The 26,223-nt window shown below is 47.7% G+C and overlaps 2 protein-coding genes across 6 annotated transcripts in view; both read right to left on the bottom strand.

The window, feature by feature from the left end:
- The window catches only part of pcyt1aa (phosphate cytidylyltransferase 1A, choline a), a 32,401-nt gene extending 30,824 nt beyond the window's left edge, over positions 1 to 1,577 (bottom strand). Inside the window, exon 1 of one of the 2 annotated variants that reach the window (XM_069897575.1) lies at positions 1,477 to 1,577. The gene's annotated coding sequence lies outside the window, so the exon portion shown is untranslated. Of the gene's footprint in view, positions 1 to 584; positions 632 to 1,476 lie in introns of those variants that run through there. The other variant, XM_069897576.1, reaches the window with a different exon arrangement.
- Positions 1,578 to 8,305: 6,728 nt separating this feature from the next.
- Positions 8,306 to 25,962, bottom strand: dynlt2b (dynein light chain Tctex-type 2B). Of its 4 annotated transcripts, none has more exons than XR_011344383.1 (6): positions 25,806 to 25,962; positions 19,731 to 19,864; positions 16,496 to 16,565; positions 15,870 to 16,045; positions 8,967 to 9,030; positions 8,464 to 8,486 (listed from the first exon to the last, which is right to left on the bottom strand). XR_011344383.1 is itself a non-coding variant. In XM_069897573.1 (5 exons), exons 1-5 carry the CDS (start codon positions 25,847 to 25,849, stop codon positions 8,439 to 8,441), a joined length of 360 nt encoding a protein of 119 aa, XP_069753674.1. In that variant the 5' UTR covers positions 25,850 to 25,949; the 3' UTR covers positions 8,306 to 8,438. The 4 variants fall into 4 exon arrangements, 2 of the variants coding, with proteins under 2 accessions (XP_069753674.1, XP_069753673.1); XR_011344385.1 differs by lacking the exon at positions 8,464 to 8,486 and adding an exon at positions 9,127 to 9,238 and having other exon boundaries at positions 8,961 to 9,030; XM_069897573.1 differs by lacking the exon at positions 15,870 to 16,045 and having other exon boundaries at positions 8,306 to 8,486; positions 25,806 to 25,949.
- Positions 25,963 to 26,223: the final 261 nt, after the last annotated feature.

Here is a 26,223-nt window from a genome sequence, read left to right as displayed (position 1 = left end):
ACTCTGAGTGCAGTCCAAGAGCTGACAATCGTCCTCATACTAGTAAATCTCCTCTGAACTTTCTCAGGGACAGGCATTCCACAGTCAACATTTGTCCCTCGAAGGCCTGCTGCAAGAAATGAGCTTTTCTTTATTCACTCCCAGGAGGTGGAAATTGCCAGCAAGCTGTGAATTTATTGCCTGACCTGAATCGCACTACTGACTGCACATTGGTTGCGGAATCCAGGACATAGAGACCTGGCAATGGCAAAGGAATGGTGATTCTTTTCCAAGACAGGATGATATGGCTTGGAGGGGAATCTGCAGGTAGTGTTGTTCCCATCACAGTGCCAGAGGTTGACTGTTTGTGGGTGAAACACAAAAGTCTGCAGATGCTGTGATTGTAAAACAAACACAGAAATGCTGGTGGAAATCAGCAGGTCATGCAGTTTTCATAGAAGGTAAAGGTATAGAACCAACATTTCAGGCCTGAGCCCTTTCATCAAGGTCAGGAACTACTGGGTGAGTGACTGAGTTAGTGCACACTGTAATAACAATGGAGAGAGTGATCATTCAAGAGGGGCTGATCAAGTGAGTAGATTTACCCTGGATGGGGTTCATCCTCTTGGGAGATGTTCAACCTGCACTCAGCCTGGTAAATGGAAAGTGTTCAGTCCTGTCAGGGCTTGTAGCAGGATGGATGGGACAGGGGTTGACAAAGGAAGGAGGTCGATGAATCAGGGAGGACCAGATAAGAGGGTCAGTGAGGGAGGGAGACAAGAGACATGGGAGGGAATCTGTCAGCATTGGGGAAAGGGGAGGGAGACAGACGAGAGAGGGAGGGAGGGAGGGAGGGGAGGGGGTGGAGGAGGGAGGGAAGGGGGTGGAGGAGGTAGGGAAGGGGTGGAGGAGGGAGGGGAGGAGGAGGGAGGGGTGGAGGAGGGAGGGGTGGAGGAGGGAGGGGAGGAGGAGGGAGGGGAGGAGGAGGGAAGGGGAGGAGGAGGGAGGGGTGGAGGAGGGAGGGGTGGAGGAGGGAGGGGTGGAGGAGGGAGGGGTGGAGGAGGGAGGGGTGGAGGAGGGAGGGGAGGAGGAGGGAGGGGAGGAGGAGGGAGGGGAGGGGGAGGGAGGGGAGGGGGAGGGAGGGGAGGAGGAGGGAGGGGAGGAGGAGGGAAGGGGTGGAGGAGGGAGGGGAGGAGGAGGGAAGGGGAGGAGGAGGGAGGGGAGGGGGAGGGAGGGGAGGGGGAGGGAGGGGAGGAGGAGGGAGGGGAGGAGGAGGGAGGGGTGGAGGAGGGAGGGGTGGAGGAGGGAGGGGTGGAGGAGGGAGGGGAGGAGGAGGGAGGGGAGGAGGAGGGAGGGGAGGGGTGGAGGAGGGAGGGGAGGGGACGTTCTCGCCGCCCCTCCCTGGTGACCGGGCCCAAACCCCCCCCCCCCCCGAAGCTGGACTGGGGGTAAATGTCCCGCCACTGACTGGCCCCGGCCGCCTGTTCAACCACTCACCCGTCACCCACGGAGCCGCCTCCCAAACGCGGGACCCGGACTGTATTCGCTGTCGGAACCGGAAATCCCAGAACGGCGGAGTCCAGACTCCCCGAACAATGGTTCCGCCCCGAACAATGGTTCCGCCCCGAACAATGGTTCCGCCCCGAACAATGGTTCCGCCCCGAACAATGGTTCCGCCCCGAACAATGGTTCCGCCCCGAACAATGGTTCCGCCCCCGAACAATGGTTCCGCCCCGAACAATGGTTCCGCCCCGAATAATGGTTCCGCCCCGAACAATGGTTCCGCCCCGAACAATGGTTCCGCCCCCGAACAATGGTTCCGCCCCGAACAATGGTTCCGCCCCGAATAATGGTTCCGCCCCGAACAATGGTTCCGCCCCGAACAATGGTTCCGCCCCGAACAATGGTTCCGCCCCGAACAATGGTTCCGCCCCGAACAATGGTTCCGCCCCGAACAATGGTTCCGCCCCGAACAATGGTTCCGCCCCGAACAATGGTTCCGCCCCCGAACAATGGTTCCGCCCCGAACAATGGTTCCGCCCCGAATAATGGTTCCGCCCCCGAACAATGGTTCCGCCCCGAACAATGGTTCCGCCCCCGAACAATGGTTCCGCCCCCGAACAATGGTTCCGCCCCCCAATGGTTCCGCCCCCGAACAATGGTTCCGCCCCGAACAATGGTTCCGCCCCCCGAACAATGGTTCCGCCCCCGAACAATGGTTCCGCCCCCCAATGGTTCCGCCCCGAACAATGGTTCCGCCCCAGACTCCCCCTCTCCCCTCAACAGCTCATGTCGCTCTGATACTGATCTGGATTTTTATTAAAGCTGGGTTGTTGAAAACGGCAGATAATTCCTACCTTGAGGATATACAGCAGTGGGAAAGCTCAACCCAGTGAATAGGCTTCTCACACCTACCATCCTCTCCATTCATATCCTCCCCCTTTGGTGCACAGGGGCTGCATCTGCACCAGCTGCCACATGCACTGCCATCACCACCCAGGGTTTTGTAATGGCACATCTCAAACCAGCCCCCCTTCGCCTTAGATAAACAGCAGATACACAGGGACACCAACACCTTCAAGCACGTCCTCCAGACGTGGAAAGGTATCAACATGGTGTGGCGGCTCACCACAAGGCAGGCAAACTGGTCCCGCTTGTAAGCCACGCGGCGGGGCTGCCGGCCAAAATGGTGGTGTCGGTGGTTTCCCTTCCTTTGGGGCTCAGAAACCCGCACTGGGGGCCCACGTGACGCCGGGTGACATCAGCGCCCTCCAGCGCGGTTCTCAACCAGGTCCGGGCTGGGAGTCTAAGTGCAGTCCAGCAGCCTGCAATAAACTTGTCTGCTCACTGAGCTCAACCCGTCTGGTTGCGTGTGTTATTGCAGGAGCAGTGTTGCCGCCGCTACTATTCCTTTATTATAACTGAAACTAAACCCTGGAACTTGCCTCTCAAAAATAAAATGGCAGCACCTTCATCAGACAGTCGGTACAGATGCCTGAAGTCCAATCGTTCTAATTTCAAGAACAGATTTTATCCAGCAGCTGTTACATTACAGTTCAGCTCTTCGTCCCTCAATATTGTGCCAAACTGCATATTCCTACCAAAAAGAAATGAAACTATTCTTAACTCATAACCCTCTGATTTTCTTTCACCCATGTGCCTGTCCAAGAATCTCTTAAATGCCTCTAATGTTTCAGCCTCCACCTCCATCCCCGGCAAGGCATTCCTAGCACTCACAGCTCTGTTTAGAAAACTTACCCCGATGTCTCCCTACAGTGAACTGGGATTCACTAGTAGTGTGTTGTGCCAATGGCTGGCTCCGCTCCCATCTGCTCACATATAACCCTGGTTTCCTGCCTAAACCCAAACCCTTCTGAAAACTATTATATAACTTCTGTTATAAACTAATAAATGTGCTTGTTCTCCCTCCAGTCGTGAGTGCTTTTATTCATGCCACAATTTTATTAGCTTATTCCCTAAACGATGGAAGTGCTACTCAATCCTGGTATGCTGTTGATAGAGACCCTCTGTCCCCGGATGCAGCTGAGGAGTTCACGTACTGGGCTAGACTGCTTCCAGGCCTACCTGAACGCAACCAGAGACATCTTCCACACCGATAACTCAGGAGGTCTGCACTCGTTTCGAGGGTAGGAACAAAAGGGTGTTCAAGTCATCAGGGACTGCCCTACATATGATGCTGCCATTGAGGTGTTGAAGGATTGGTTCCTGAAGTCGCAAAATGAGGTACTAGTGAGGCACTGACTTGCTGTACATTACCAATGGCCAGGAAAGACCATCGATGACTACCTGCTGGATCTGTAGACGCTTGCCAAGAAGTGCAGCTATGAAGTGGCTTTGGGCTGCGTTCGTGAAGAAAAACAGATACAGGACACTCTAGTCGTGGGAGTCCACTCAAGGTACACGAGGCAGCGACTGCTCGAGTTGGGCAAGAAGGACTGGCTAGCCATGTTAAACTGGTGAAATCGTTGGAACACGCCAAGCTCGAGAATGATGACCTCGAAACCAGCTAGGTCGCTCACCCAGGTGATCCCTTCTAAGGACCTGCTGCTCCCGCTACCCCTAATAGTTGCTGCTTCCCGTGCCAGGGAGTTTCAAGAGCCAGCATCCCCAATCTCGTTGCCCGGCTAAAGACTCGTGTGTTCCAGCTGTGGCAAAAAAAAAGGGCATTGGGTGAGGGTTTGCCATGCGAGGGGAAGCCTGGGGAAGTCCACGGCCTGCACCGCTCCCAGATCAAATTCCAGCCCCAAGCCATCTGCCTCGAATTCACCTAAGCGCCGACAGAGGGTGGAGGAGTGAGGAAATGGTGCAAAAAGGCTCGGTGGTCATCTTGATGTGACCCAAATTCAAACTCAGCACCATCATCGTCAGAGGAAGGAGGGTGGCCATCTTGCCGCGCCACGAGGATGACACCATCTTACCCACGCAGGGCAACCCCGGACAGTGGAGGCCACTCAAGTGAGGAGTATGGAGTCTCCGGGGTCCTAGCCTCAATGGTTCTAAATCAGGACAGACTTCACCAGCTCAGCAACTCTATAGTGACTGTGAAGGTAAACAGACATTCCACTAAATGCCTGAAAGCTTCATAGACCCATGGACTGTGCAAAAGTACAACCTAAAAATGTATCCTTCCAATTACCACATATTCCTTGCATCTCATTCATATTCTACCCATATTCAACAACAACATCTGTTGTTTGAGGTGGGGGGGTGGGGTAAATTCTGTAAATTTTGCCTGTATTATCTTAATGAATTGTGTGCTACAGTGCTATTGGGTCTGGTGTTCCTGTGTCACCTTAAAAGCATGACCTTGGAGTATTCTGGCCCTCTCCGCCCGTAACAGTTTGGAACGGAGGGCCCCTAAAATCATGCAGACTGAATATTGACACCCCCCCCACCCCCTCCCCTCTTCCCAAATCTGTCCTCAGACTGCAAACCTATTGCTACCAAGAGCAGGAGGTACAGTGCAGCAGACCGAGATTTCATATAGTCTGAGACACAACGTCTGCTCGACAAAGGCATAATCGAACCTAGCACCAGCCTGTGGAGAGCACAAGTGGTAGCGGTAAAAGGGGAAAACAAGTCCAGGCTAGTACTATAGCCAAACTATTAATCGGTACACACTCTTGGACGCATACCCCCTCCCTCAAATTTTGGACAAGGTGAATGATATTGCGCGGTATCGGGTCTATTCGACCATCAACCTAAAAGCTGCTTATCACCAGCTGCCAATCCATTCCGAGGACCATCCATATACGGCACTCGAGGCTAATGGTCATCTCTATCAATTCCAGAGGGTCCCTTTCGGTATCACTAACGGGGTTTCTATCTTCCAGAGACAGATGGACAGAAGGCTTCCTTCCCTACCTCGATTATGTCACCATCTGTGGCCACACCTTAGAAGACCATGACACAAACCTCCAGAGTTTTCTCCACACGGCAAAAGCCCTGAACTTCACTTCTTACTCTGACAAGTGCGTGTTCAGGACTAAACCGCTGGATGGTGGAGAATGGCATTATTGGCCCCGATCCCGATAGGATGTGCTCCCTGTTAGTGCTCCCAGTTCCCAGGACCACAAAGGCTTTGAGGAGATGCCTGGGGTTTTTCTCATATTACACCAATGGATCCTTCAATACGCTGATAAGGTTCGACTTCTCTTAAAAGTCATTAATTTCCCCCTCTCAGCTGAAGCCCAACCGACTTTTAACTACCTCCGGAATCATATTGTGAAAGCCACCATGCACATGGTGGATGAGAATGTGGAAAGTGACACTTCGGACATAGCACTGGCTGCTACCCTCAAACAGGCGGGCAGGCTAGTTGCATTTTTTTCCCCTTGGATATTACAAGGCCATGAGCTCTGGAACCCATCTGTGGAAAAGGAGGCCCAAGCCATCATAGAAGCCGTGAGGCACTGAAGACACTACCTGGCTGGTAGGAAATTTACGCTCCTCACTGACCAGCGCTCGGTCGCATTCATGTTTAGTAACGACACGAGGAACAAAATCAAAAATTACAAGATTGCTGGGTGGAGGATCGAGCTCTCCCCCTACGATTATGACATTGCCTATCGCCCAGGAACCCTTAATGACCCTCCAGATGCCTTATCCAGAGGAAGCTGTGCCTCTGCACACACTGGCCAACTCCGGTCTCTACATAATGAGCTTTGCCATCCAGGGGTCACCCACATGGCTCATTTTGTCAAGGCATGCAATCTGCCCTACTCCATGGAAGACATCAGGGAAATGACCAGGTTTTGCCAGGTCTGCACGGAGCACAAGCTGCATTTCTGCCCCAGAAAGGCGCAACTGATCAAGTCATCCAGGCCCTTCAAATGGCTCAGTGTTAATTTTAAGGGACCTCTCCCCTCCACGAACAGGAACACCTTCTTCCTCTATCATTGATGAGAACTCCCACTTCCTTCACTTTACACAGATATCCCCTGGTGTTTGCTATTCCCACCTAGGAAAAAAAGGCACTGGCTGACCACCTTATCTATGTCTCTCAGAACTGTGTCGACCTCTTAAGTCTCCTCTCATCATTCTTTGCTTCAAATAGAAAATTCCAAGCTCCGCTAACCCTGCCTCACAAGACATCTTTCAATCCAGGCAACATCCTGGTGAATCTCCCTCTCCATAGCTTCAACATCCTTCTTATAATGAGGCAACCAGAACTGAACACATTACTCTAGGTGTGGTCTCACCAGAGATTTGTAGAGTTACAAGTGATCTCTCGACACTTGAACACAATCCCCCGACTAATGAAGCCCAACAACCCATAGGTATTCTTAATTATCCTATCAACCTGCACAGCAGCCTTGAGAGATGTATAGATTTGGACGCCAAGGTCCCTCTGCTCTTCCACACTGTAAAGTAACTACCCATTAACCCTGTACTCAGCCTTCAGCTTTGAACTTCTAAAATGGATCACCTCACATTTAACTGGATTGAACTCCATCTTCCACTTTTCTGCCCAATTCTGCATCCTACAGCCTTTTGTAACCTACAACAACCTTCAACACTGTCCACAACTCCTCCAACCTGCGTATCATCCACAAACTTGCTTAGCCATTCTTCTGCTTCCTCATCTAAGTCATTTATAAAAATTACAAAGATCAGGGTTCTCAGAACAGAAATGTTGGATCTGTATCTTTATCTTTGCCATATAAAGGACATGGTTTGGCCTGCTGAGTTTCTCCAGCGTCGTGTTTTTACTCTCTCTTTCCCTATCCTTCTTTCCTCCAGCTCTCCATCCCCTTCTCTCTCCATTCAGAGAACTACCCCTCCCCCTATCACTTCTCAGTTTTTTTCTCTTCTGGCCTCCCACCCATGTTCATCTCTGACCTCTTGCCCATAGGCCTGTGCTCCTCCCTGCCATTTTATTCAGGTGTGCCTACCTGCTTTTTGCTCGCACCTTGACGAAGGCCCAAAACATTGGTAATGCATCTTTGCCACAAAGAAAAGTGCGTGACCTGCTGAGTTTCTCCAACACTTTTGTGTATTAAGTTAGTTTCAATTACTTTACCCAAATACTTTCACGTGTGTGTAGCTTATTACCCAAGAAGTGGTGGTTGAGTCGTGCACTACTACACATCAAATAAAAAATTGGACTGATACATGAATAGGAGAGGTTTATACTCCACAGTGCTTTTCAACCTTTTTCTTTCCACTTACATCCCACTTTAAGTAATCCCTATGCCATTGTTAACGTGAGTGGATTTAAAAAGTTGGAGAACCCCTGTTTTTATCGTCCCTCATTGACTCGTTATGTGCACAGTTTCATAACTCCAAAGGAAATGGGCCAAAGACAATTTTTCTCAAGCAAAATATTTCAGTAACAATCAGGGCTAGAGCAATGATTCTCAACCTTCCCTTCCCACTCACGTCCTACCTTAGGTTGTCCCTCACTAATCAGAGCACCGATGGCACAGGGATTACTTAAAGTGGTGAGTGGAAAGAAAAAGGTTGAAAACCACTGGTTTAGAGGATAATGGGCCTAACACAAGTAGAGGGTCTTGCGTGGGGGGGACATTTTGATCAGTGTGGGCAAATTGGACTATTATTTTGCTTTAATGTTAGTGACATTTAAAATGGGACAAAAGCTCCCTCTCCTCCTCTTCATTCCCCAGCCTATCCTTCAACCAAACTGGTTGTCTGCATCTGACTCAGGGCAGGATCTATACACTTTGCTGTTTGGGTCCCAATCTCCGTTTGGACCTTGATGCCTGAGGGTCAGTTAGGCAAGCAGAGATATTGAGTGGTGGTCTGTATCCAGTACAATGTCAAGAGGGGAATTGATCTGAACAAATTCAGTGCATACTCCTTTATTTGTGGCAGATGCTATTAGGCATCGCTTTATACAAAAACTATTGGACAGATGGAAAAGATTTAACATATTCACACAGAAAAGTTTGCACCAGCTCCGTTCTATCCTTGGTTTGCTAGTAGAGGTAGCAGCCGAAAGCGGCAGCAACACAAAACAGACTGTCCTGTAAACAGAAACAACGATATCCATGATAAGGCAATTGAGAATAGTCATGCAAAATTATGAGGGGTATACAATGCAAGGAGGCTTTTTCCAGATGTTAGGTGAGACAAGAACGGGAAGAAAGGGCAGGTTTCGGAGGAACCTCTTCACACAGAGAATGATAGGGTGTGGAACGAGATGTCAGTTGAAGTGGCAAATATGGGCTCAATTTTCACATTTAAGAAAATTTCTGGACAACTATGTGGATGGGAGAGGGATGAAGGGAAATGGAGTGAAACACAAAAGTCTGCAGATGTTGTGATTGTAGTAAAAACACGGAAATGCTGGAGGAGCAGAGCCGGTCAGGAGGGATATAGACTAGGTGCATGCGACCTGCTCCTAAACAACAGAGGAGGAGGAAGAACAATTCCTGGATTTGAAGAGATCCTTTATCCCACCTACACTCTCAGCATGAAGCAGCAATGTTACCAACCGCACTTACATTCATGTATACTGCTTGTGCAAAGTTATCTGTGTCAGCATCCCAGAAACAACGGGCAGTCATCCTAAAAGAACATAAAAAAACTTTTTTTTTAAATTTTCCATTTGTACAATGACTCATGTCTTTACTAAGAAAATACAGACTTATGTTTTTATAATACCTTTAGTTATTTTCAGAACATCCTAAACACGTCACAGCCAATTAAATATATTTGGAGCAGTCATTGTTGTGAATATTGCATACAGAGCAGCCATTCCACACAGCAATTTTAACTGAAAAAAAAAACCAGGATGAGTTTTTGAGATAAATGATGATTATCCCGTTCTTCTTCTGAATGGTTCCACTGATTCTTTGATGTCTTTGTACAAACTGATATGTCTCTGGAACTCTGCATTTCTTCTACTATGTATGGGATATCTCACTGGTCTGCTTGATAAACAAACTTTAACACTGCACCTTGGTGCATGTGACATTGAACTTAAACTTGATATCTTTCTGGTACATTTTAATATAACACAGTATCTCAATGTCACGTCAGAGCCCCCAACTCCTCAGGGGTTTGCTATGACATCGGAAACCCTGGTAAATTTCTACGGATGTGTGGTGGAAAATGTGCTGACTGGCTGCATCAATCTGGTATGGGGACATTAATGCCTCCAAGCGAAAAGCTCTGCAAAAGGTAGTGGACACAGCCCAGAACATCACAGGTAAAACCCTTCCCACCACTGAGAACATTTACAGGGAACGCTGCCGTCGGAAAGCAGCAGCAATAATCATCAAGGATCCGTGCCACCCAGCACACGCTCTGTTCTCGCTGCTGCCATCAGGAAAGAGGAATCGATGCCACAAGACTCGAACCACCAGGTTCAGGAACAGCGGCTCCCCCTCCAACACCAGACTCCTCAACAACAAACTCAATCAGGGACTCATTTAAGGACTCTCACTTGTGGACTTTATTGATTTTTTCAAATTCTCTCTGTATTGGACAGTTTGTTTACAAACGAGCCTGCAGCTGACGTGGACTTTTATCCCCTCCATAAATCTTCGTCCGCGAAGCCAAGCCAAAGATTTATTTGTTTACAAATGTACTTTGAGTCAGGTTTTTTTTTGCAGTACCAATGAGTGGTAATTCTGCCGTGTCCACAGAAAAAAAGAATCTCAGGGTTGTATGTGATGTCACGTATGTACTCGGACAATAAATCTGAAATGACAGACCCTCAATATTACTGTGAGTGTGCAGTACTCCCTCAATATTACTATGGGTGTCAACCTGCAAATTTTCTCCCTTTACCTTTGAAATTCTGGTTCAGAGGTAAGAATATTTTTGGGGCAGTCCCTCAGGATCAAGGACTTCCTTCCGGCCCAGCTTTGTGTGCTGAGGTGGGAAATTTTCTTCCTTTACCTTTGAAATTCTGGTTCAGAGGTAAGAATATTTTTGGGGCAGTCCCTCAGGATCAAGGACTTCCTTCTGGCCCAGCTTTGTGTGCTGAGGTGAGAAATGAAGCTGCTGAAGCAACCACAGACTTTGGAATGGATGGGGTAGTTGGTGGTCACGGAGGGGGGGGGGGGCGGCTGGGAAGTGGGAGTCTGAAATGTGGTTGACCCATGGCTGTGCAGCAAGATACAGTTCTAATAACATCATCAAATACCCTGACAACACAAACATGATGGAGCTCATAAGCAAGAACGATGAGTCAGCTAACAAAGAGGTGCAAACACTCATGGATTGGTGCAGAGACAACAACTTACACTTGAATGTCAACAAAACAAAGGAGATGGTGCTTGACTTCAGAAGAGCCCAGAGGGATCATTCTCCACTGACCATCAACAGCACCACCATCGAGTTAGTCAAGAGCACCAAATTTCTTGGCGTGCACCTGACGGAGAATCTCTCCTGGTCCCCAATACTAGATCCATTGCCCATCAATGCCTTTACTTCCTGCGGAGGTTTCGGAAAGTCCAGGTTCCATCCTCCACCCTCACTACATTCTACAGGGGATTCATTGAGAGCATCCTCCATAACTGCGTCACTGCCTGGTTCGGGAAATGTACCATCTCAGAAAGCAAGTCCCTGCAGAGAATAGTAAAGACAGCTAAGGGGATCATTGAGGTGTCTCTCCCTGCCCTGATAGAAATTTATAACTGCTGCTAATTGCAGAAAGCTATAAACATTGTGAAGGACTCTACATCCCTCTCCCGCAATCTGTTCTCCCCCCTGCCATCCGGAAAGAGGCACCGAAGCATTCGGGCCCTCACGACGAGATTACAAAACAGTTTTTCCCCCAAGCTGCGAGGCTTCTGTGTGGACACAGGGCTAGGAAATGTAACATGGCATTTATAAGTGATGTTATTTATAAAAAAGTTTCTGTTGCAATTTAGCCATGTAAATAATCAGCTCCATGCCCCAAAGAAACACTGTCTCATTTTCACTGTACATTACAATAGTTATGGCATGAAAGACAAATAAACGTGACTTGATTTGACAACTTCATTCTTCCAGTGAAATTGGAGGACTTTGAGAGACCAAAGACTACATGCGTTCACCTGATCTATTCCTCTCATAATTTTTTGTTAAGTCAAAATTCCTGAAGCAGACGCTGGCCAACCCAGTTCACACCAATGTCTCTGTTCAACCTGAGCCCCTCCCAATCCTTTTCAATTCCCTGAATGACAACATTCTCCTGCATTCACCCACTCCCTAAATTTTCTTTCAATGCACTTGTGTGCTTGCACAAGCTCATCGGTCTGCTAGTGGTTCACAGCACAAAGTCTTTCTTCAAGAGATATTTGCCTCATTGCTAAATTTAGGCAGGCTTTTAAATAGAATGTTGTCATTGCTCAAGCCATGCATGCTCAATACCATTGGATAAACAGGCACAAAATCAACTCCAACAAAAACAAGCAAAAGAATGTGAAATATGCCATGCACTTCATTGAGAAGGCATTAAGCACTGGCCTTTCCCGAAAAGTATCTGCAAGGAACTGTTATAACAGCATAAGCTGATGAAGCACAATTGAATGAAATTCAAGGACATTCAACACCGATTCTTAACAAAATATTCCAACCCTATCAGCTGGCTGAGGGTTTAATTCCCACATCAAGTATTAGAGCACGGAAACAATCTGCTGGAAAAACTCAGCAGGTCAAGCACCATCTGTGGGAGAAAAGGAATGGTCAAAATTTTTCCAACCTGAAACATCAACCACTCTTTTCTCCCACAGACACTGCTCGACCTGCTGAGTTGTTTGTTGCATATTCCAGATTCCAGCATATGAAGTCTCCAGTGAGTCTCAAAGATTTGAGTGGGAATCAGAGATGTTTTCAGATGAAATGTTTAACTGTGAACTTGGATACATCCATCTTCAGTTGGATGCTAAAGATATAACGATGAACTTTACAGGAAAAGTAATAGTTTTCTGGTCAAAGATTAAATTTATTGTCAGAGTACATACAGGACATCAGATATTCCCCTGAGATTCTTTTTCCTACAGGCCAGGCAGAATTTCTACTTACACATTACTCTAGAAAAAGATACGTATACAAAAGAGAGAAATGTAAAGAACATTCTTCTCTCCACGAATCTGTGCTGTGTGGCATTGAGCAAATTTGCTGCTGTATTTCCAACATTACGACAGTGATAACATATCACTGGCCTGAATGAACTTTGTAGAACATTCAGACTAGAATGTGAAATGTTTCACATGTCCATTTTTAAATTCATCTTCTTATGAAATGTCCTAGAAGTATCAAACAGAATTTAGCAGGTAGATAAACCAGGATAGAGGGCCAACTCTCATTCAAAGGGCTGGAGTGAATTGTGTGTTTTGAGTGGAGTTGGAGAAATAAAGATGAATTGTAGATGAGAGGATTAAACAAGACAAACTGCTCCTTCCACATGTCCAGATTTGGAAGAAATATCCTGAATCATTGAGATTGGTTTCACCACATCGACGACGTGTGCAGGGAAAGCGAGAAGAATTGACATCTGGAGAGGGGAGGGAACTAACTGACTGTTAGGGTGAGAGGAACAGAATCCTGGATCATTTTTTAAAAATGTTTGAGATTCTATGACCCACAAAGAAATGGGCGATGAAGGAATTGGTCTCAAAAATGCTCTTTTTTATCTGCTGCAACAGACAGAATCATCAAATGGTGCGAGAACAACAACCAGAGTCTCAACATGAACAACAAAGGAAATCATTGTGACCTTCAGGAGGATTGGACAATTAATTCATTTCTAAGGCAGAGATTGATAGGTTCTTGATTAACCAGGGCATCAAAGGTTATGGGGAGAAGGCAGAGCAGTGGGGTTGAGCGGGGAAATGGATCAGTTCATGATAAAATGGCCCGGGAGACTAGATGGGCTGAATATCCTACTTCTGCTCCATGTCTTCTGGTCTTGTGGTCTTACAGATGAAGGTCAACCACTCTTCATTACACATCAATGGTTTCATTATTGAGAGTATAAAGTTCCTTCGTGTACATGTCATGGATGACCTCTCCTTGTCAAACAACACCACCTCATTAGTCAGGAATGCACAGACTGTCGACACTTCCTCAAAAGGCTGAGGAGGGCAAGGCTACCAACTTGACAACATTTTACAGCACAGTTGAGGGTGTCCTCTCTGGTCCTACCACGTGGGAGGGTAGCAAAGCATCGGATCGGAAATCAATACAGAGGATTGTTCAAAATCACCGAGTTCACTAGGGTCTCCATTTCCTCTAATGACGACGTTCCCCAGTGGTATTACTTTGACAGGCCTCAATTATTGAGGATCCTTACCATCCATCATACAGTATCTATAATCAGGAAGGAGATACAAGAGCATCAAAATCCGGACAGCCAGGCTGAGAAATAGCTTCTCCCCACATGCTGTGAGATCAATGAAATGTCAACCTTGGGTCTCATAAATTAAATGGAGTCAATTACTTATACACATTTGATAGCATATTTTTATGTATGCCTATGATTATTTTGTGCAAAATTTGTCAGAAATGGAGTAGATAAGCACCACGGTCTGGAGAAATGCTGTTTCATCTGGTTGTATTTGTAGTCAGATGGTAATAAACTTAAACTTGAAAGGACTACTTTCTATGTTCTAAACTTCTACTCTCTGGAAAATAAAGTTTTCCTGGATATTAATACATGCTGACATTCGTATCTCAAGGAATAGAATACAAGAGCAGGGATGTGATGTTAAGGCTTAGACCTCCCCTTGGTATATTGTGATCAGTTTTGAGTTCTTGCCCTGCACTCATTGGGAATTCCATAGAATGAGGGGGATCTTATTGAAATATTTTGAATGTCAAAAGGCATGGACCGAGTAGATGTAGAAAGGTTTTTCCCATTGTGGGAGAGCCTAGGACAAGAGGGCACAACTTTAGAATGGAAGGGGTCCCATTTAAAACAGATATGAAGAGGAATTTCTTCAGCCAGAGAATGGCGAACCTCTGGAATTTGCTACCATGGGCGGCGGTGGAGGCCAGGTCGTGGGGTGTATTTAAGGCAGAGATTGATACTCTGACTTATTCAGACACCTGTCAATGGTCATGGGGACAAGGTGGGGGAGTGGGGCTGAGTTGGAGTGGAATGGAGGAGTGGACTCGATGGGCTGAGTCTGCACCTATACCTTATGGCCTATTCACAGAATGACATTACACAAAGAAGCCATTCATCTCACTGAGAATGTGGACTCAACTCACACAGAACTTTTCAAGTAGTACAATTTTCCTGCTCTTTCCCCAACTTTTAATGCCGCATCAACTGTACTCCAGTTTGACTCCTGTCAAAACAATGGTGGAACACTGGCATCGCAGCCTGGTTTGGAAACTTGAGTGCCCAGGAACGCAGAAGACTGCAGAAAATGGCAAATGTAGCCAAGCCCATCGCGGGCTCCCATCTCCCTGCTATTGAAGACATTTATGTGAGGTGCTGCTTCAAGAAGGCACCCGACATGCCGAGAGACCAATGGTGTCTTGATCGTGTTCTCTTCTCACTGCTTCCCTCAACCACCAGGGACAGAAAACTTACATCCAGCACTTCTTGGTTCAAGAGTGTTTTTTTCTCTCCAACAACTATCAGGCCCTGAACTGCTCCAACCATAAACTGCTCCAACCATAAACTGCTCCAACCATAAACTGCTCCAACCATAAACTGCTCCAACCATAAACTGCTCCAACCATAAACTGCTCCAAGATGTACCAGAGTTTTGTCTGTGTGCCTGAAATAGCGCATTTTGCACCACCAGTCAACTGTGAATACGGAATTATTTTCTGTTCCTTTTATATTTACTATTTTTTGATTTTATTCTTGGTGTTACTTTTAACCTAAATTATTGCTAGTGAGTTTTACATACTTGCCAGGCTAAGCAAGTACGATCTTGTACATTATATACTTGTATAAGACAAAGAAACAATTAAAATAGAATTGACCAAAAGCTTCAAGGAATAAGCTATTGGTACAAAACTCGGTCCATGTTTTGTTTGCTGGCATGATAAGGTCTCATTCAGGGATGAGATCAGGTTAGAGAGGAGTGAAACATGAAAGTCTGCAGATGCTGTGATTGTAGTAAAAATACAAGATTGTTGGAGGAACATGGAGGGTCACGCCTCAGGCCCAAACATTGTTTGTGTATCTTAACCTCCTCTGGATGCTGCCAGACCTGCTGAGCTCCTCCAGCATTTATGTGCTTCCACCAGGTTAGAGGAGCATCAGTCCCTGTGGCTACTCCTACTTGTCCTCTTCTACCTTGCATTGGTAAGAACATCTTATTGCCCTTCTTGCTGCACAGAACCTACTGAAGTTTGTACAATAATACTTAACACATAGGACTGACTGCATTAGGAGTAAGTGCCCTGAGGCAACAAGGAAAAGGGGACTGCAAAGAATCATGCAAACCCACCTCAAACAGTTTAACGTAAACAGCCAGTGAAACAAGAACGTCTGCAGACGCTGTGACTGGTGCAAAGCACAAAAGTGCTGGAGAAACTCAGCAGGTGATGCAGCGTATCAGAAGCAAAGGGGAACCAATGTTTCAGGGCTGAGGCCTTCATCAAGGTCTGAACAAAAAGCAGGCACCTGTATAAAAACATGGGTGGGGGGGGGCGGGGAAGAGAGGAGAAAGAGGTAGAGAAATAGGCAAGAGGTCAAATATGGATATGGGTAGGAGTGCACCAGCTGACATGGCCCCCCAGTTTCCATTAGGCCCCTCCATGACTCTCTCTTTCTCTGCCTCCTTTCCTCCATCCCCTTCCCATTCAGAACTATCCCCTCCACATTACCTCAGCTTTCTTCTTTCTGCCCTCCCACCCATATCCAGATGGCCTACCAGTTGGCCTATACTCCTCCCCTGGCCCTTCCTCCCTCCTCTCCTCACCCTACCTTTTCATTCAGACGGCTTCCTGCATTTTGCTCACACCTCGACAAAGGCCTCAGACCTGGTTCCCCTTTGCTTCCTAGAGATGCTGCATGACCTGCTGAGTTTCTCCAGCACTTTTGTGTATTGTGCAACATGAATAGCCAACGTACTTTACTCCTTCCCCTCTCTGTTCACCAATGACGACCTGTACCACCAATTTGTATCGCTGAAATGCACACTCTGCCGGAAAAAAGAACACAAAGAGTAATCAATCAGGGACACAGCAATTGAACCATCAATTTTTTATTGAAACTGTGAATATTTGACTATCCTGTTACATGTATCATTTATTTTTCTGGATTGATATATTGTGGTAATGTAACTTATACTGTTGCGGTTCATACATCCTGTGTGTGGCAGCAAGAATGTTTGTGCATTTCTACAATGTAATTATGTACATGACAATAAACCCTTATCTGTAAACAATGCTTCAGAGTGGCAAAAATTAAAAGCTCCATGCTACTGGCTGCAGTGTTTAGAACACGACACAACCATGTCGGAGGAACTCAGCAGGTCACGTAGCATCCAAAGAAAGTGATACGAGCACAACTTGCTGGTGTTTATTTTCTTTCCTACCCCCTCAATTTGGGAATAGAGAACATACCCAGTGCAATTTGCCTGGCATATTATCCTGCTCTACATTTTGCGACACCTACACTCTTTGTTTGTATGTTCTCGTTCATTCATTGACTAGACAATGCTGGAACAGTTCATTACCTTGGTTTTCCTCTCTTGAAGAAATCAACCCCCACCCTGCAGCTTTACAAGCTCAGAGCAAAAAACAAAATTAAGGATGAACTCAGTACAAAGAAGTGAGACAGAGATGAGGAGGGGCAAGACATACAGATGGGGGATAAGGAAGGGTGGAAGTAGAGCAGCCATTCTCAACCTTTTCTTGCCCATGATCTCCTCCTCTCCTCCCTCCCTTCCCCAAAAAATCTGCTCAGTTTATGGGCCTCCTTCCTGTGAAGCAGTGAAGTTTGGTTTCTTCTGTACTTCTCTTCTACAGACTACATAAAAAATATATATAACGTGATGTGAAAAGAAAGCAAGGCTTTTACAAATATTGTGTGGCAACTGCCTTCACCCCTTTGAGAATGGCTGGACGAGAGGACAGGAGGTGATTTAGAAACAAGAAGCTGCAGTTGCTACAATTTGATAAGTAAGAAAGGGGATGAGAGGACCCAGGTAGAGGAGAGGAACTAGGAGACCCAGTGGATAAAGTGTGCGACAGGCAGGTAGAACCAGATTGGGGAGGGGAATTAAACTGGATACCAGAAATCTGGGAAAAGGAAAAAAGGTGGGACCGAGAACCTGGATGGCTCAGAAGAAGAGATAAAGGAACATTGGAAAATTCAAATACCATTGAATTGGCATTCATCAAGCAGAACATTGCTCTTCTAGTTGGCAGCTGGCCTCACTCTGGAATGGACTGGGCTGTGATAGGTGTGATGACATTTCATCACTTGGCCATAGAATGTCACCTGAGGTCACTCACTATTATAAAGGTGAGACGATTGCCTATTGAATACTTTTGACCTTCCCGGCTAGAGGCAAGGCTGTGTTAGGTTTCTTGGATGATTAAAGTTCTACTTCAATCTCACGCTCTACTTGGTTGACGTGTCGCTACAATAGGAATGGAAGTCGAAATGGAATGCAATCAAGGGTTCAAGATAACCATTTGGGACAATGGTCACCTTGTCTACTCTGGTCTCACCAACATTGAGGAGGCCACATTAAAAGCACCAAATGCAGTAGATGAGGTTCGAGGAGGGGCAGAGGAATCTTTGAGTGACCTGTAAGGGGCTGTTTAGGTGGCTGGACACTGGTGAGATAGGTGCAGAGACATGTGTTGCATCTTTTGCAGATGCAAGAGAAGAGTCAGGGATCAGGGAGGGATGGAATGAATGAATCAGTGAGTCACAGAGAGGATGGTCTGTGAGGAAAGTGGAAAGGAAGTTGTGAACAGTGGTGGAATCCATCACAGCTGTCAGAAAATAATAAAAGGTGAGGACTCAGGGAACTTGTGTCCATTCTGCCTGGGAAGAGACAGGTTGATTGCAGAGGGCAGGAATGGAGGAAATGTGAGAAGCTTCTTTGTTTTCTTCCCACTTCTGAGGAAGGGTTTTTGATCTGAAACATTAACTTTTTTTCTTTCAACTCGTATAGCCTAAACTACGGAGTTTCAGTAGTTCTTTGATTCAGTTCAGTTCTTTGAATTCTTAGTTGCATGCACAAAACCACAAGTGTTGATTTTTTTTAAAAATCAGCCCAGTTTACATTCAAATTTCTGGCAAAGCAAAAGGTTGCTTCATTTAAAATCCAGTGAATTATGACCAGTGTCCTCTGAGACATTGATCATGTAATTGGCTTAAAACCAGTTATTAGTCCTGAAGACTTAAAAATAATCTGGGTTTATGATTTTAACAGCATCTTATCCTGGTTTTAAAATAGCCACTGTTTTTAAATTAAAGATTCCCTTTACAAAGTAAACATTAAGTTGGCATCTTCATTTCCTCAGTGTTCTCTTCACATCTTGTCCAAAATACATTTAGATTTTATTGAATAGTCATCCACTTTTCATTTGGGACATTAAATTCCTTTCATTAAAAACTCCCACTGTGACTTGATAATTGCTCTTACTTCCCCACCAACCTTTCTAATGTATGTTAAATGCTCTTCACCCCTTCCCTTCCTCCTCCCTTCAGACAGCAACCTTTCCTCGCCCTCTCCCCAATCACTTCTCAGCTTCATACTCATCTTCCCTCTCACCCATATCCATCCATCTATTATCTCTTACTTACTCCTCCCCCTGCCCCTTCCTCTCCTCTTCACCCACCTCCCTCCACCTTTTTATTCAGGCACCTGTCTATTTTTGCATATACCTGACGAAGGGCCCAGGCCCAAAACACTGATCCTATGGATGCTGCATGACCTGCTGAGTTTCTCCAACACGTTTGTGTATTGCATATTAAAAATAGAATTGCTACAGCATTCAGGAGCATGGGGATGGGAGTGGAATGGACATGGGGACACAACAAACTCCATTCAGTCACCATGGGAATTTAAATTACTTGTATGACATTATTTTTGTTCTCCACACTCTATGTTCAAGTTAAAGACCCTCCTTTTGTATAATAATTCGTCACTGATGAAGTTGATCATGCCCAGGGTCCACATTCTTAAGGATCCAATTAATCCCACCAACCCCCCCCCCCCCCCCCATTGCAATTTACTTTTTTCATACACCTCCACAGAGCAGCAATTGGGGATTGTAAAGCTGCAAACTGACATCAGACAGTTTATAAAGAAGTCTCCATCATGCATGCAAGCCATGATCTGTACCTTTTACTTGAGTTTTTATAGCCTCTGCAATCTTCCGGGTCAAGCTGGGAACTTCCTCTGGGTCATAAAACTTGTTTGTGAGCTCTTCCTTCAGCACAGTGTAGATCTTCCCTTTCACTATGGCTGGCTTGAACCTATTGACAATGTTCTCCATTAGCATATTCCACCCAGTATCTTTTGTGCTCTGTGCTATCTTACTTGTACCAGGGAGATAACTGCCTCAAATCGCAAAAGAATTAAACATTTTCTGATCATACAGAGGCCAATGGTTTGTCCCTGAATTCTCCATTTCTTCCAAAACCACTGGGTTTACCAACAACACTCCATTAACTTGTGAATTTCAGTGAAACCACAAGGCTGTGGATATGAAAACCTGATCCAAAGACAGGGAATGCTGGACATTGTTCACCATGTCAGGAGGCAGTGGTAGGAGTGGAACATTTGTGGTGCAGACAGAGTGGGAATGATAACAGCTCCAGTCCTGGAGAGAAGGATGTAGTGATATGTGTTTATGTGTTCATGCACTGCTGCTGCTCTACGTACAAGTAGCTGGCCCGCTTACTGATGACTCGAACCAATGTAACCCCTCCCTATGTGACCTGGCCATAAAGGTCGACCTCCCCACCACCTTCTATTCATTCGAGCACATGGAGTTGGGCCGGCTGAAATCTAATGTGTATTAAACCCTATCGTTCCTCACTCAGCCTTTGGAGTTATTGATAGTGCGGATCAATTTAATACAAATCAATTTTCCACACAGGATGAACAAGCTGCTGAGACCCCAGAGATTCAAAATCGAACCACAGACGCCCAGTGCTGCTGAACGGTACGAGCAGTAGATCGTCTGTTCCACAAACTTCCTTGAAGTCACAGTGGGTCTGGTGGACTGTGAAGAAACTCAAGGTCCTGCAAGCTAGAGTGGGCCACCGGGCGTGCCTGGCGTTCCGGAACTGCACAAACTACCCGGAGGCCATAGCTGAGCTCCACAACCTCTACTGACCCTGGGTGAATGAAGTGTATCGACTGGCCTCAAGGAGAGACTGCTAGGGCACTGTTACAGCCCCTGTGCCCATAGCCTAGTGTGTGGAGGAGCTGGGGTGAGATGCCTGCGTGGCCGGAGTGAGGTCTGACTACATTGGTCAGCGACTGCTCGAGGACAAGTGGCCCTGAAGAGAGCCTTTGCTCGCCAGGACCTTCGACTCAGACCAACGCAACACTGACGAGATCGCCGGTAAGAATGGGGCCTCCACATGCGGACCAAGGGCGCCGCCACGTTAGGACCCAGCATCATGGACAGCATCTACAATAGCGAGACATGACCCCACCGCTGCTGCAATCAGACACCCAAGGTGCCACTTCTGCGGCTAGCAGAAGCACCTCCGATGCCTCTGTCCGGCTAAGGAGGCAATCTTTTCAGAATGTGGGAAGAAAGGACATTACGAGCGTGTCTGTAAGACCAAACCCTTCCAAGCAAGGCAGCCGTCACGTCCGGCCCCGAACGGCTCGACCGCTTGTGTGACTCAGGAGTCACCATCTTATCTAGCATCTCATCTGCACTCCTGGATGACGTCACCTCCGCCTTCCGCCGCCCGGATGATGTCACTACCTCCTTCCTCCTCCGATGTGACACGTGGTCAATATGGAGGCTGCCATCTTACCAGTTGGGCCTCCCCTCCCCTTCGATCCTGGCTTCCGTGACTCTGAACCAGGGCAGCCCTCATCCGACCACCCACTCAATGATGGAGATCAAGGTAAATGGGAAAAGAATGAACTGCCTGTTTGACAGTGGGAGCACAGAGAGCTTTATTCACCCGCACAATGCCCAAAAACTCACTCTCTCTGTCAGACCCACGAGTGGCACCATCTCTATGGTCGCAAAGGACCAATCCTCAGAGATCCGGGGGTCTTGTGTAGCTTCGTTAATGGTGGGGGTCTGAATGTTATGATAACTTTCATTTGTGATACCACAGCTCTGTGCACTGATCCTCTGGGCCTTGACTTCCAGAGCTAGTTTAGGAGCATGATGATGGCGTTTGGAGGACTGCAACCACCCATAATGATATACAACCCCCTCTCCCCGACAGTTTCCCCCCACCTGCAGCTTTTCCACTCTCTGCATATCCCCTCTGTCATTATTCGAGAGCCTGACCCCAGACTGCAGGCCCATCGCGACGAAAAGCAGGCGCTATAGTGCCAAGGACAGGGCATTTATAAAGTCCAAGGTACAGGGACTCCTGACGGAGGGGATCATAGCTCCCAGTTCAAGCCCATGGTGAGCCCAGGTCGTAGCGGTCAAGGGCGGAAGCATGGTGATCGATTACAGCCAGACGGTCAACCACTTCACCCAGCCAGATGCTTAACCCCTTCCCTGGATAGCGAAAATGGTCAATAAAATAACCCAGTACAAAGTGTACTCCACGAATGACCTGAGGTCAGCATACCACCACCTCCCCGTTCGCCCAGCGGACCACAAATACACAGCCTTCAAAGCGGGTGCCAGGATTTATCACTTCCTCAGGGTCCCCTTTAGAGTCACCAACGGGGTCTCAGAGTTCCAAAGGGAGATGGATCAGATGGTAGACAGGCATAAACTGACAGCGATGTTCCCCAACCTTGACAATGTCACCATCTGCGGCCATGACCAGCAGGACCACGAATCAAACCTGGCAAAATTTCTTAGCACAGCCTGACTTATAACAAGGAGAAGTGTGTGTTTAGTACCACTCGCCTGGCCTTCCTTAGTTGCATCATGGTTCATGGTGTCATTGCCCACAACCCCATGCATCCCCTTATGGAGCTCCTGATACCACACAACCTCAAGTCAGTGAAACGATGCCTGGGGTTCTTTTCTTACTATGCCCAGTGGGTGCCAAATTATGCCGATAAAGCCTATCCCTTAGTAAGGTCCACAAGCTTCCCCTTATTGGCAGAAGCTCGGGCAGCACTCAACCAAATCAAAGGAGACATTGCTGAAGCCACGATGCATGCTGTGGACGAATCCATCCCATTCCAGATGGAGAGCAATGCCTTCGACTTCGCACTGGCTGCCACTCTCAACCAGGCGGGCAGGCCAGTAGCATTTTTTCCCTCACCCTCCATGGCCCGGAGACAAAGCACTCCTCAGTTGAGAAGGAAGCACAGGCGATCGTTGAGGCCAAGCTGACGGGCCAACAAACCATCGGCTTTATGTTTAACACAAAACTGCGGGGTAAAATTAAGAATGATAAAATCCTGAGGTGGAGAATCGAATTATCCACCTATAACTATGATATCCTGTACCAACCAAGCAAACTCAACGATCCCCCAGATGCCCTATCCCGGGGGATGAGTGCCAGCGCACATCTCTACTACCTCCATTCCCTCCTCAATGACCTCTGCCACCCTGGGGTCATGAGATTGTTCCACTTCATAAAAGCCCGGAACCTCCTGTACTCCATTGAGGATGTCAGGTCTCTGACCAGACACTATCAGGTCTGCGTAGAATGTAAACCACAGTTCCTCAGGCCCGACAAGGTACACCTCATCCAGGTCATGTGCCCCTTCGAACGACTGAGTGTCGACTTCAAGGGACCCCTGCCCTCGACCAATAGGAAGGTCTATTTCCTTAACATCATAGACGAGTCCTCCAGATTCCCATTTGCCATCCCCTGTCCCAACATGACTTCTACCAGTTATCAGGGTCTCTGTGGTTAGTAAGGGATTACTTAAGGCAGTATGTGAGTGGAAAAAGAAAAGGTTGAGGGTCTTGGCTTAGATCTTTATGATGCAATCGCTGAAGCGGGTCTTTGAATCCATACTGTTGCTGCTTATTGAGCTGGGCATGAACTAATTATTTCCGAGAGTTGGGACAGAATGCCAAGAAGAGGGGCTGTGGGGAGTATCTGAAGGAAGCATGCCAATCTGGCTGCAGAGACTAATTGGGCAAAAAAGTACAAGCAGGGTGAAGAATCCCAGCAAGATGAAACCAATTAACTGCAAGTAGTCTGCATGGAGGAGGTTCGGTGACTATTCCCTCAGCAGCAAGTTGAAATGCAGTTCGAAAGGGTCACAGAAGCAGGTTCAATAAAAAAAGAAATTGGATAAATACTCAAAGATCTGGAATTTCCAAGAATTGAGGGCGACAACGGGAGTGGGACTGAGTGAAATGCACTTTCAAAGAACTAGCAAAGACACAATAGATTATTCAACTCAAACAAGTCCCCAGGCCTCAAGAAGCAGAAATTAAACAAAAGAGATAGCTAGAGGGAGGCAGAGAGCAACACTGAAGTAGCAGCTCTGGATTAAATTGTTGTCCAGAGCACTACATCCAAAATTGAACAGAAGATGCAATGGAAAAAGGTGATCCAATGATTTCACAAGGAAAGACCACATCCAGCTGGCAGGAAATATTTTGTAATAATATTATGACATTCAATCAGCAAAACTCACAAAAGCAGGAATTGGCCAAACAGATCCATGTCCCTGCTCCAACTATCAATCAGATCTGATCTGTTACCCCCTGCATTAACTCAAAGTCCCTAATTCTCTTCATATCCTCAGATCAGAAAATAAGACAACAAAGAATGGAAGAAAGGTGAACTTTTTCTTGTCATTGAAACATTAGGAATGTGTGTATGGTTTCCGGAGATTTTATTGCAACATCTCACTGATGTCGCAGGCTACCTTAATGGTCTCTGTACCAGCGAGTAACTCCATTCAGAGGACTGATCAGGGCTGACCCTGATGTTAGGGGCCAGGAGTCACATAATGGCCCCTCAGGATACAGTGACAGATTTCTCTCACTGAAGGGCATTGTTGTGCCAAATGCTTTCTAATCACAATCCAGTGAATCATCAATATAAACTGTTTTTATAGTCAGAGAGATTGAGCACAGAGCTGGGCTTTCTTTTCCATTGACTCCACAATGGCTACCTCTTCACACAAATCAGTTTTTAAAAAAATTTCTGCACACAAACTAATCTTTCCCCCAGCATGCCTATTCTGGGGGCAATTTATAGTGGACAATCAACCTAGTAACCCACAAGGCTTTGGGATACGGGAGAAAACCAGAACAACTTGAGGTAGCCCAGGCAGTCACAGAGAGAGCATGCAAACTCCACACAGACAATGGCCAAAGTCATGATTAAACTCAGATCACGAGAGTTGTATGCCATCTCCTTCATTATCTCCACACTGTACATTGATAGTTTTATTCCAGAACATCAACAGATTTGTTTCAATTCTCAGGCATTATGTTGGGAGTTCAGCAAAGAAAATGAGTGTTTTGAACCTTCAAACACCTGAACCATCTACCAAGGAGGAGAGTCCTGGTCTCTGATACTAGTCTACTGGTCCAACTAACCCATGCCTTAAGGCACCTCTGACCACCCAGAATTTATGCCCAGCCCTTATCCTGTCATGGCATTTGCAGTGTTAAACTTCCACAAAATGTTTATGCACGATTCCCCGATACCGTGGTGTTAGACTACCATCCAGCATGGAATCAGGCCCTTCGGCCCATCTTGCCTATGCTGACCATTGTGCCTACCAACAGCCCAATTATCAACCACAGGCCCGTTGCTCTCCATCCTTTACGATTCCATTGCTTGGGCCACACGTTATTACGGACAAATAATCCTCTCCCCTGCCATGGGTATCTGCTTTCCAATCTCCATGGTACCCACACCCCCTCTCCCTGGTACAACTCCTTCCCCCCCTGCTCTCCTTACCCCCTCCCCTCCCCTCCCCCCCACCTCCTCTCCCTCCCCCTCCCTCCCTCCCCCTCCCCCTCCCTCCCCCTCCTCTCCCTCCCCCCCTTCCCCCTCCTCCCCCTCCCTCCCCCTCCCCCTCCCTCCCCCTCCCCCTCCCCCCCCTCCCCCCTCCCCCCTTCCCCCTCCCCCCCCTCCCCCCCTCCCCCCTTCCCCCTCCCCTCCCCCCTCCCCCCTTCCCCCTCCCCTCCCCCCCTTCCCCCACACCCCCCCTTCCCCCTCACCCCCCCTTCCCCCTCCGCCTCCCCCCCTCCCCCTCTTCCCCCCTCTCCCTGGTACTCAACTCCCCCCCCCGGGACCCCATCCCCAAGACCCCCGCCCCTGTTACCGGTGCTGGAACGCCGGCCGGATGCAGTAACTGTTCTCCCCCATTTCCAGCCGCTCCGTCGCCTTGGCAACGCGCCCCGATCCGGCCCCGCCGGTGCGTTCAAATGAGGGTCCGCACGGAAACCGCCTTCACAGAGTGGTTCCGTGCGGAATCCGGTCCCCCCTCCCTTCCCCCTCCTCCTCTCCCTCCCTCCTCCCTCCTCCCCCCTCCCTCCTCCTCCTCCTCCTCCTCCTCCCCCTCCCTCCTCCCCTCCTCCCCCTCCCCCTCCCTCCCCCACCCTCCTCTTCCTCCCCCTCCTTCCCCCTCCTCCCCCTCCTCCCTCCTCTCCCTCCTCCTTCCCCCCCCTTTCTCCCCCTCTCCCTCCCCCTCCCTCCTTCCCCCTCCTCCCCCCCTCCTCCCTCCTCCCTCCTTCCCCCTC

Source organism: Narcine bancroftii, chromosome 9, assembly GCF_036971445.1.
Source record: "Narcine bancroftii isolate sNarBan1 chromosome 9, sNarBan1.hap1, whole genome shotgun sequence".
NCBI classification, from domain to species: domain Eukaryota; kingdom Metazoa; phylum Chordata; class Chondrichthyes; order Torpediniformes; family Narcinidae; genus Narcine; species Narcine bancroftii.
The sequence above is the reverse complement of the archived record's forward strand: the minus strand, read 5'-3'. Positions and strand labels throughout refer to the sequence as shown.

Bases quoted from the DNA above. Each gene is read 5' to 3' on its own strand.
- dynlt2b (XM_069897572.1), bottom strand. From the start codon at position 25,849: ATGGGGGAGAACAGTTACTGCATCCGGCCGGCGTTCCAGCACCG. The intron at 16,566-19,730 runs GTACAGATCATG...TTTTTCCGGCAG, and splicing joins TATAAAAACTCAAGTAAAAG to AGTGTGCATTTCAGCGATAC. The intron at 16,046-16,495 runs GTACGTTGGCTA...GTTTTTATACAG, and splicing joins CAGAGAGGGGAAGGAGTAAA to GTGCCTGCTTTTTGTTCAGA.